General features: G+C 36.0%; 1 protein-coding gene across 1 annotated transcript; it reads right to left on the reverse strand.

The window, feature by feature from the left end:
* Positions 1 to 1447: 1447 nt before the first annotated feature.
* LOC306638702 (stromelysin-2-like) lies at positions 1448 to 10318 on the reverse strand (the record flags this gene model as incomplete). The annotated part of the gene is made up of 10 exons (XM_079101994.1): positions 1448 to 1548; positions 2702 to 2805; positions 3604 to 3763; positions 5177 to 5310; positions 6420 to 6579; positions 6738 to 6902; positions 8537 to 8662; positions 9077 to 9225; positions 9319 to 9563; positions 10214 to 10318. 10 exons carry the CDS (start codon positions 10316 to 10318, stop codon positions 1448 to 1450), a joined length of 1449 nt encoding a protein of 482 aa, XP_078958120.1.
* Positions 10319 to 12196: the final 1878 nt, after the last annotated feature.

A 12196-nucleotide genomic window follows, 5' to 3' on the forward strand; every position in this document is an offset into this window, starting at 1 on the left:
TCATTTGTTAAAGCCCTTTTGCCTGTGTTCCAGTTTTTATCACTGTTTTCTTCCAATTCCCTCCAGCTAATCATTCAGAATATAAGATGGATTGTATCACTTTGCATTAAAAATAGAATATAGCTAATATGTCTGAACGACCCCTGCTGATTTTATTCTGCTTACCTACCATCGTCTTCCCTTCCAACAAATCTCCCTTCCAAGATGCTAATCAGGTGCTTCTTTCAGCTCCTTGAGCATGGCTAGGCCTCAACACTAAATTTTGCATTTTTTTCCCTTAGAATGATCTATCTCCTTCTACCCATCCACTTGGTTAATTGGATTTTCATGCTTTTTTTTTTTTATTAATGTCCCAGAGAAAACTTTTCTAACCAAAAAACAAAAAAGCAAAAACAAAATAAAAACAACAAAAACCCTTTTAACAGGTAGCTCTTCCTCCAACATTATTCTCCCTTTACACTATGTCATTTGTAATTATATGTTAATTTGCATTTATTTGTTTGATTTCTTTCTCCCACTAGCCAGAAATCAACCAGGTTAGGTTAAATGTGTTTTCCTGACTGTTCTATATCTTGATCTATGACAGTGCCTGGTATTTAGGTGAATCAACAAAATAATGAGCAAGTTTCTATATTGTAACTGATATGTATACAGCATGTGACTTAGTGGTGACAAATCCGTCAGACAATTGGTATCTACACCCAAACTCTTATCATACAGGATTTGTCAGGCACAAAATGGCAACAAGAGAATATTTTAAAGAGAGAGTAAAGTTGCTATGAAAATTTTGTCTCTAGGGCAGCAGAGAAGGCTGCTGAAGAAAGATTTGGGCTGAAACAGGGGTGACTGAGCTCCAAACAGGTTCTTTCCCTACCTGTAAAAGTGTAATATGCACTAGATTCACATACCAGGGTCCCAGGCTCCAACATTTTGGAATGTCATTTCCTAAGTTTGCCGAGAACCAGTGCCACATGACCAGTATTGATCTGCTTCCTTCTTTAGATGTTTAAGGAACATTTAAAATATTTGAGTTGGTGCAGAGAACGGGAGGTTTTTGTAACACCCATATGACCCACCCATGGAATATAGGATCCTAACCCAGTGATTGGCAGAATATCTGTCAAATCTCAGTTCGCAATATAGCTTTTGAACATGAATTACTCTAGAAAGCAAGGAACAGAACAAAAATAAAAATCTTTATTAAATAATAAATAAAATAACCACAAGATACACCCTCTCGCTTATTGAACATGAGCATTTCTCACTTCTGTGCAACGTAATTTGAGAGCAAGTGAAGAGGTTCAAACAATGCTGAATAACCACAAAGATGTCTGTGAGGTTCATCTTTGACCACATACGGGAAATATCAATCCTTTTGACTTACAATAAATTAAATGAACAATTATTAAATTCATTTAAAAAATTTCACATTGTCTTCTGATCTTGCTTAACAGAGTAGCCAGCTGTTACTCTTCAGTATATGTGTCACCATCTTGGCATTAGGGTCAAACTTGAACTGTGATGATCCACTGAAGAAATAGAAAAATCCTGTAAACATAGATGAAGAAAATAATGAGACATTCTTTAATCAATTTCACAATCTGTATAAATTTAAAGAAGAGTGAGGAATAATGGATGACATTTATTAAAAAGGTTCACTGATTCTGGCGTTATGTTGCATGCTTTATATGATTTATCTAATTCATCTTTGTTAAAAAAAATAAAGGTGTAAGGTGTTGTTAATGAGGACAAAACTGAAAATTAGGAAGGTTTTGTATGTTTCCAAAGATAATATCTCTCATGAAAGATTGAGGGAGGATTCCTTCTCCTCTGTCTGACTCCAAAGCCTGTGCTCTAAAACATTAGATTATATGTGTTTAAATGGGGTTCTATGGTATTTCAAAACTTTTACCTGCTTTCCTTTCTTCCCAACCTCTCCTTCCTCCACTAGATCCAAAATGGGAGGCAATTGGACCGGAGAGAATCAGACCATTGATAAAATGTGCCAGAAGTTCATTCCCCACTTTGTATACATTATGGTAAAGTTGTTTTAAACAAAATCATCAGCCTCATAGGCATTATGTCTGCCTAGCTCTGACACCTCCCTCCAAACTTTGAGCAAGCAAGCACAAGTTTTGCTTTGCTCTCTACCCTTTACCAGGAGTCAAATTTTGTCTATTTTGAGTATATGGGAAGATAATTATTTATTTACAAAAGACTAATGTAAACAATTACAGAAGCAACAGAAGCCTGGCTCACATTTGGTTGTATATCTATATTCACATAGGAACCTGAAAGATACTGGCTTCAGTGTAAGGATGTATCCTTTGGTTTTGTATGCAGGTATGAAACAGAGACTTGGAATTATTCAAGAAAAACAAAATGCAAAACCAATCTGTATAAATTGGAAAGTTAAAACTTTTAGGAGTTTGGAACAAAAAGAGTATAAGACTGAATGATTTGAAACTGCTTTGATTCTTCATTTTTTTGTGATATTTCAGCAACTTTATGTAGGTACCATTTATGTAGTATAAAAATCTACCAATTTTAAGGGTACTGTTTGATAAGTGTTATACAAAGATTTGTACACAAATGTTCATGGGCAAAGAGTCGAAACAGTCCAAAATATACTTTGGTTCATTTTGATGCCATGAAATGCCCCAAAGTACCCCCACTGGCAATAATTTTAGAATCCTCTTACCAAATTCCTGTAGTACAGCATCAACCTTTAACTCCACTCCTGGAAAGTCATCAGCTATTCGTCTAGGGAAGCCTTTCTCCATGGATTGGCTATTTTCATCAAATCTGCACCAAACGTAAGAAGCTCAGCTCAATATTGTGTAGAAGTCCCATTACACAAAGGTATGATATGACGTTAATGTTCTACACTGGAATCATAGATACTTTTTCACTTGTGCAAAGAGGTTTTAAACATTTTTAGAGCTATAATAATGTCTTTTCTGGGTTTATAAACTCATCACATAAAAGAATATTTTCTCCAGAAACAGGGTCTTAATGCTACTCTACAGGGGTTTATGTACGTATGTATGTATGTATGTATGTATGTATGTATGTATGTATGTATCTATCTATCTATCTATCTATCTATCTATCTATCTATCTATCTATCTGTCTATCTGTCTGTTTATGTAAGGTTAGTTTTCTAAGCCTGGACACATAGAACCTAAATACTACCTGTCACAAATTCATAAGGACTACATGTACATAAGATTCAAAGTGAATTAAATCATTTGATTAAAAATAAACTTCTGGTCATATATCACACGGGAACCCTGGAGACCTTGTCTCTGTAGCTTGCAATACCTGGGCTTCCCATGGCAGCCTCATGGTGACAAGCAATGGGGTGAGAAGTAAATGTGCCTTTTGACCTCAGTGGGCCTCTCCTGGTGTCTTTGGGTGTCTGGATATATGACCAGTGATAGCCATTCTTGAAGCCCTTTGCATCTGGGAAATTGCAAAGACTAACTTGTCCCCTTCACAATCAGAATAGTTGAAGTTAGAGAAAGTTAGAGGGTGGGGAGCATGAGTATCCTTATACAAAAAAAATAATTTCCCTCCAAAGTCCTTCCTATTTCACCTTACCTCCAGTATTTGTCCTCTACAAAGAAGTATGTCTTCTTTTTTTCCTTATCAGAAACAGCTGCATCTATTTTCCTTATGGTTGGAGGAAATCCCAGAATGTGGATGTCTTTTGGATAACCTGCTTGTACCTCACTTCCTCTGACCGCCCAGAACTTATTTCCTGTTGAAAAACATTGCTGTGTTAAAGAGGAAGTTTTGGTTTTGATGCCAACTACTAACCCAATGTCTAGTTGCTGGCATATTTAATAAAAATTTCCTGAGTGAGTGAGTGAATGAACAAATAAATAAGTAGATAACTCTAATTCACTACCCAATTGCTGATGAAATTTTAATCTACATTTCACTGAAACCTCCCTCCCAAACTTTGTTATCAGTTGATCAGTTGCTTTTTGGACACTTTTCTTAGATAGTTCATAATTACCAAGTCCAATCTATGTTTCTTCTGAATATTCTATAAATCCACTCAAATTCAAGTGAATTAGGCCAGTGGAATTCTATTAATTTCTCTACCTTTATTTTGTTATCCCAGCCCTTCCTAAATCTGAATTCCTTCCTCATAACAAATAAGTGATGGAAATAAATAAGTCAAGGAAAAAAATTAAAACTGGAAATAAAAACTTAAAAGGGAACCTTTTGATACCACACATCAAAATTTGGGGGATGAAAAGAAAAAGGGGATACTTACAGGCATAAATGCTTATATTAGAAAAGAAAACATGTTGCAGTTAAAAAGATGTCAAACTTAAAAGAAAAAAATGAAGACAATAATAAGGATATAGGTAAAAAATAATCATATAGAAAATAGAGATGCAATAGAGGGTCTACAAAGAACTTAATTCCCCGAGAAGACCAGAATTATTGTGTCCTATGAGGCTGATGAAGAAAAATAGAAGGCAAAAAGAGTCATTATGAGAAACAACAACAAAAAAAACCAACTTAGCAATAATTGATTACAACAAAATAATAATCTAAAAACTTGATATCAATTGATCTGAAAACAAGTTGGCAATTTCCTACAAAAAATATGTTTAATAAAACTAACTCAAGAAGAAATAGAAGCTCAAATAGAATGCTATAAATAGCACGAGGGGTGGGGATCTGTACCATAAATGGAGTCTAAATTGAACAAAGTAGTTACTGAGCCTGGATAGTTCCCTTGACCTATCTATCCCTGCCCTGATACTGCAATATCTGACCTAGTAAGGCCTTATATCACAGAGCTGTTCTCCTCATCTTACTATCCATTAGGAGCATCCTAGCTATTCTTGGCTCTTCCATAAAAACATGCAACCAATTTTTCAAATTCCAATGAAAAATATTTTGACATTTGACATTATCAAATGTCATTATCTGTAGATAATTTGACATTTGAGCTATGTTGATTTTTTTCTACCCATGAATATGAGACATCATCTATTTATTCAGGAAACTTCATTGAACATTTTAAAATAAAGTTTATGATGTTCTTTGTACACATCTTTAAAAAGCAATGACACTAGATTTTGAAGTAATAAATCATCTAAAATGTAATTACATGGACTAAACCAGTTAAAAATTCTTCCATAGTACTTGCCTTTAAAAATAAAAACAATGTCCTTGCTACTGTCTTCATATGCAGCATCCAAGTCTGATGGAAGAGAGGGCCAAAACACAGAAATCAAATGCAGTTCAGGTTGGAGGCTCCAGGGTGATTTGCGCCATAAATATCTGCAATATGTAAAAATAATTAACAATTGTCTTTCTTATTTAAATAACAAATATATAGAAATAGACATATGAGAAAAATAACCTAGCCTTCTTTTCTTTCAATCGGTGCTAATGACTCTATTTGCAGAAGCCTGTATATTGGATCATACTATATGGGATTGCAAGGTAATGAAATCTACTGAACGTCTATTGGCCAGTGCCAATATGATAATTTACCTTGATTTCATTATAAATGTCTGTAAAATATTATGTATATTTTTTGCCCATTAATACTTTTTCAAAAATATATTTTTAAAAAAATTATTATATACCTCTTTATACTTGTTATTTTATTTTTATTCATTTAAAAATTTTGGTACTGGGGATTGAACCTAGGGGCACTTAGACACTGAACCATGTCCCCAGTTCTTTTTTTTTTTTTTTTCAATTTTTTTTTTTTATTTTGAGACAGGTTTTTGCTAAGTTGCTTAGGGCCTCACTAAACTGCTGAGCCTGGCTTGAACTTGTGATCCTCCTGCCTCAGTCTCCCAAGTTGCTGGGATTATAGGTGTGTGCCACCACACCTGGCCCTCTTTATGCTTGTGTATATGAATAGAACATCTTAGTAAAGAGATGAAGAAAATTGGTAGCAGTGGTTGCACATAGGAAGGAACCAGAGAACTATAGGTCAGACATGGTGGGATTTTTCTTATAACTCTGTATTTTGGGGTACTATCTGAATATTGTGCACAAGCCCATATTGTTTTTACTAAAATTGATTAGTTGAAATAGTAGAATATTGAAGATACTACTCTGCTTTTAAAGCTACACTAGTACTTTTTGAAGAAGTTCTATAACTTGTGATATTTTAAAAGTAAATGAACAGATAAAACCCCCTGCCTTCATGGAGTATACCTTCCAGTGACCAAGAATCATCCCTTGTAAGTCTGTAAAGAAACGATCTGGACAATTCATTGGAGGTGTTAAAAATTCAATGAGAACCAGATCTGAATGATTTCAAACGTACAGGAAATTTTCACTTAAAAGTATCAATCAGGTTTCTGTTTGTTTTCCTTTCTAGGCATTCTACAGCAAAAGGATAGAAAGGAAGATACATTTTCTGGTCTGACCTGTCTTTAAAGAATAGGATTTCTCCCCTTAGGGTGCTGACTGCATCAAAGGACAGAGCAGGATCGCATGCGACTGGTGTCCCAGGCTCAGGTGGGCTAGGCTCAGGTGGGCTAGACTCGGTGGGCACCACGGGATCCTGAGGGGCGACAGGGGCAGGTCCTAAAGGAAAGAGTAGGGGAAGCAAACATGAGGAGAAAGGGGATGCATCTGTGAATTTAGAAGCTTTGCAAACATCTCAAGGTGCTGTGAGCTAAATCACCAGTACTCATGTGGCATCGTCTCAAAGCTACAATGTCTGTTTGTCCAGCATCACTCACCGTAGAGGGACTGGATGCCATCCACATCATCTTGAGAAAGGCGGAAGCGGGTCAGGTCCACAAAGGAATCGTAGACTGGGTACATCAAGGCTTCAGGGTTGTCCGAGTGATAGAGACCCAGGGAGTGGCCAAGTTCATGAGCAGCAACCAGGAACAAATTGATCCCTATTTGTAAAACCATAAATCTTCAGAATCTAACAGTGATTTATTCCATAAATATGCATACAGAACACAAGCCAGCTATACAGTTCATTCTTGGACTCACACTTTGTCTGCCCCTTGTTTGTGGACTGGTTTGTTGGTTGGTATATTCCATACCTCACAGAAATGCATGTGTATTTCAAGGTTGACTTTAAGTCAATATATGAGAAAGTTTTTCACTATATCGCTCCTTAGTTATATCTTTGGGCAGGAAAACTAGGTCACTTTTCTTATGCCGACAGTGATAAACATAGTTTCCAAAATATATTTCTTTTGAGACACCAAGATTAATAACATATCATAAATTCAACTTTTCATTGTAGAAAAATAAAGTTAGTCATTGTTCAGATTTAATAACATGTACCAGTTTCAACCTCAGTTTAAATTAATTGCAGAGTATTTTATTTACATATTCCTCAAACTCTTAAGTATAAAACTATGATGTTTTCTATGGAGATTTAGCCTGATTTGTTGTTCCCCTTCATGATAATCAAATAATTTTTGATTGTCAAAAATCTTCCCAGTAATAGGTGCCATTGGTTGTGCAAACTCTTCAGTTTAAAACAGAAACATGACTACATATCCCATTATTATAGATAATTATAATGCACCATTAAAATTTGGAAGACAAAAAATAAAATATCTGAATCAAAAATTATCAGAACTAAGAAAACAAATAGACACATTCACAATTGTATTTGGAGATTTTAAAATTTCTCTCACTAAGTAATAGAGCAAATAGAAAATCAGGATATGTTGGACTTGGAAAACTCTAAAATAAATAAATAAAACAGAAACATGCCCAATAGCAGTTTTCTGCAGCACAAACACAACTGGATTTGACTTTTCTCTAGATTATAAGAAGAATTTAATCGACATTACAAATGACTTAACCAAAGATCCAAACAATTATGCAGAAATTAATAGTCATTCAAATAAATCTAGATCATTTCTTATAGCACAATTTTCATTTCTATCTACTCAGTAGATGCTCTTTGCATCTGCATGTAAGTTCTCAACTAATCTCAGAAATTGTGAGTGTTTCAACCATCTGTTTCCAAACTTCAGACACCAAGTTAATTTTTGTCATCGTATTTATATTTAGTAAAGTCTTTTAGAACCAACTTCGGGGGTGGGGAGAGAGAAACTCCCAAGCCAGAGGCAGTGACATACTTACTTAAACAGTTGACCTAGAGATTTACTCACTCCTGGCATTTTCTCCAGATCTTTCCTTTAAAAAGGAGGCAAATGAGAAGAAAGGAAAAACTCAAGGGCACATTTTTAGAGTCAGAACGGACTCGATGGAATTCATTCTACACTAATTGTTTATAACTGAAGTAATGAAAAACAATTTAAAATGCCAGTCCTAAAACTGCCTGAGTTGTGGAAATACATCAGATGGTGCTTACTGCATTGTACATGGTGGGGGCAAAGAAGGAAATGCACACCTTTTACACAATTCTGCAAAAATAATTAAATGAGGGATAGTTCTGGTTATCACTTAATCAGAAATTTCAGTTATCAGAATATTCCACTTATTGTGGAAATTATTCTTTAGTGGCTTTTTCTGAAATTATCCTCAGAGTCTTATGACCCACCTGATGCATCCTCTGTCCATTGCTCATCATCATCAAAGTGAACATCTCCATAAATTCCAGGCCCAGGTGAATAGGCATGAGCCAAATTGTATCCTGGTCCATCAAAAGGGTAAAAATCTCCATGTGCTGATGGAAAAACAATTAATGTAAATATGAGTATTCAGATTTTTTTTCACCCATTTTACTAAGGCAATACCAATGCTATGATCTAAATGTTAGTATCTCCTCAAAATCCATATGTTGAAACAATTTTCAATGTGATGGTATTAAAAGATGGGCCCTTTAGGAAGTGATTTGATCTGGAGAGCTCCATGAATGGGATTAGTGCCCCTTAAAAAGCAGCTGGAGGGAGTCTCTTGACCCCTTCTATCACATGGGAACACAGAATAGACCCTCAGCAGACACACCATCTGCTTTCTCAGCCTCCAGAACTCTAAACAATAAATTTCTGTTGCATATAAATTACCCAACCTAAGGCATTCTGTTTTTCTAGCCTTAGCTGACCATAACACCAGATGAATGGGTATTTTATTTCATTACCTCCAACTGCAAATGAGATCATTATGTCAGCCTCTCCTTCATGCACCCTGGAGAATGTGAGTGGAGTCACCTCCTCCCAGACCTTCAGAGCTTTCTCAATGGCAGAATCAACAGCATCTCTTGGCAAATCTGGTGTGTAATTCACAATCCTAGATAAGAAAATTTGAAGAAAATAATGTTTTCTCCTGTGAAACAGCAAATCAAATTTCAATATTATGTGAGAACTTCTTTGGACCCATTACCTGTAAGTAAGGTGGTTTTTCCTCCACTTTGGCGTGTCAGGAAAGGTACTAAAGTGACCAACATCAGGGACTCCACACCTGGGCTTGTGTATCATTTCCAATGTGTTAGAGTCCAGCTTTCCCGTCATCTCCAGTCCAAGGAACTTCTGCATTTCTTGGATTTTTTTAACAACAGAACTACTGTCCTTTCTTCTAAAAACACGGTTCCCATCTTTTGCAAAGTTGTAGTATTTTTCTAGGTATTGCTAGTAGAACAATAAGTATAGTTCTTAAGTCATTCATGTGATTTTTTTAGCCATTTATCCAAATTTCAGAATCATTTATATGCTTTCCCTGTTTATTGAAACAAAAGTATCAAACTTGATTCGATATTTCATTGAGATGCCCCAATGAAATAGTATTATTTCATTGCAATTTAATTCCCTAGCCAAGTAAGGAAATTGACATATTTGTGTAAATACTTTGAGTGAATACATCTAACTTCTTCCACTTGATATAGCTAATGCAGACCTGGCTCAAGACTGAAGCGACAGAAATTCGTTTGTCCACTCACAGCAGATAATAACATAAGTATTATTACTTGATATTATTTAAAGACCAAAATTAGTATATTCTCCCTCCTGAATTATTTTAACTTAGCCCCAAACTTGCTACCACTATTCTATTCTAATCCTGAGTAATTATTTCTACTTCCTATGCCTTTCTTTTCTTCTCTGTTAAAATGAAGCATTCTCCACCTGCAGCACTTTGACATTTTCTGATGCTAATTTTTTTTTTTTTTCAACACAATAACCTCTAATCAAGTCGTGCTGCTTTGTGTTGAGAGACCAAGCAGGCATATGTGTTTCTCCACGTGGGCTGGTCAGTAGCTACAGTGGATGCCACCTCTAATTACCTGGACAAAATCCATGTTTGGGTCCTCTTCCTTCATTGCCCCATTCAGAGGATGAGCAGAGCAGACTGGCAGACAGAACAGCACAAGGATGAATAGATGCTTCATCCTGATGTCCTTTACCTTATTAAGAAAGCCCCTTTCCTATCTACTACTGGCTTCTGTCTCTACCTTCCAGTGGCTACTCTTTTATAGGGAAACAGTGTTTAGATCACCAACAGCATGATTCACATTTGTGGTTTTTTAATCTGAATGACACCAAAAATGTTCACAAAAATTCAATGTGAATACAATATAGCCTACATCGGTAATTCCCCTCAACCTATGAAACTTAAAAGAATGATTAATTTCCAGGAAGTGGTTTCTGTGTTTGTAAAGGAAAAAAAAAGAAAGAAAGAAAAAGAAAAAGAACCGGATGGATAATTCATATTTGTTTATTTGCTGGGAGATTGCTGACGAATCTGGTAAAATCATAAATATTTAGACATTTTAAAATCAATGCAATTTCTTTAAAAAGGCTATATTTTAAGCTCAAGTATAAGCAGGTAAGACATAAGTAGATTGATGGGAAGAAATTCCAGATATAACTATGGTCTAAATGTGGGAATTGCTATCTAGGAAAATATAAAGACAGATCTCTCATTTTTAGAGTCCTTGTTTATAATAGTATTACAGATTTTCAGATGGATTTACTGGACCTGGAGTAGGAGGACTGTGGGAAGGAGGTGAACATGGAGCAGAGGACACAGGAGAGACCTTTTGGTGTTCACTCATTCCCCATTTCAGAATGAATGATATGAACCTAGTAGCTGCTCCATACAACTTAGTAAGTTGAAATATATTAAACTGCACATTTGACTGAAATATTCCTTCTATCTTCCTTGTCTTCTTAACTTTTAAAATTCTTTTTATCCTTTTTTCTTACTCCAGAAGGAGAGATAGATTGAAATTTATAACAGAGAATGATTTCAAATCCTTCCTTTACTTTGCTCCTTTGCTCATGAATAGCATTTTATTTTTTTCTTTTTCCCTCACACAAATAGAGTGCTTTCCATGCAGTCACACAGTCTGCAATAATTGTTTGGTCAAATTAACCTACTAATTAAAAGACCCTGAAATTTTCATTGCATAGAATTACATTTTTTCTCTCAGTAAAGATAAATTCGTTCTACCATATCTGAAATATGAAAATTCAAAATAAAGGGAGATTAAATTAATTGACATGTAGGAAATGGTCTTTTCAGTACCATCTACCACCTCCACCCTGCCTGGGTAGACTGGCTATGTTGGATGTCCAGAATCCAGTAGGTGCAAGGACCTCATGGCCAGAGTTGGAGAGAAGCTTGGATATGCACTAAGCCAGCCAAGTCAACTTGTGGCTTAATTTGGTCAGTTTGCTCCACAACATGGTGGAGTAGAGTGGAATCAACTCAAAAATCAGAGGGAAAGGGATTGATAACTGTAAGGAATCTGACTTCCCCCACCACCTGTCAATCTGCGTTAGCCCGCCTCTCACGTTACAGGAATTTCCGGCTTACGTTGCTTCCTGCCTCCAGCATTACGTCCTAATATGTCATTGGTCCGTCAGTCAGTCTGTAAGAATTCTCCTCTGCAATTGGTTCCTCTCAGCCCACGAAATTCCTATGTCTGAGAGGAACCCTGCGCCATCTTTCTTCTTGCCTTTCCCCCTTCCCCCGTGCAGACGTGAATTCGTCTGCGCAAATAAATGGTTCCTTGTATGAGACCTGTATCTGTGGAGCGTTTTTGGGAGCTAGCTACGAACCATAACTGTGTGCCTCTTTTTCACAACCTAACAGTAACCAGATCCAAAGACAGTTGGACTGGAGCAAGTATATCATTTCCTCAGGTGATTACTTTCCATCTAAAATATGGGATGTAGATAACCTCATTTTGTAGAGGGTAACTGACCCAGGACTAGATATAAAGTAAACTAAGGACACTAAGAATTAGTGTCTGGGAAAGGGA

Source organism: Sciurus vulgaris (assembly GCF_902686455.1).
Source record: "Sciurus vulgaris genome assembly, chromosome: 11".
Classification (NCBI taxonomy): Eukaryota; Metazoa; Chordata; class Mammalia; order Rodentia; family Sciuridae; genus Sciurus; species Sciurus vulgaris.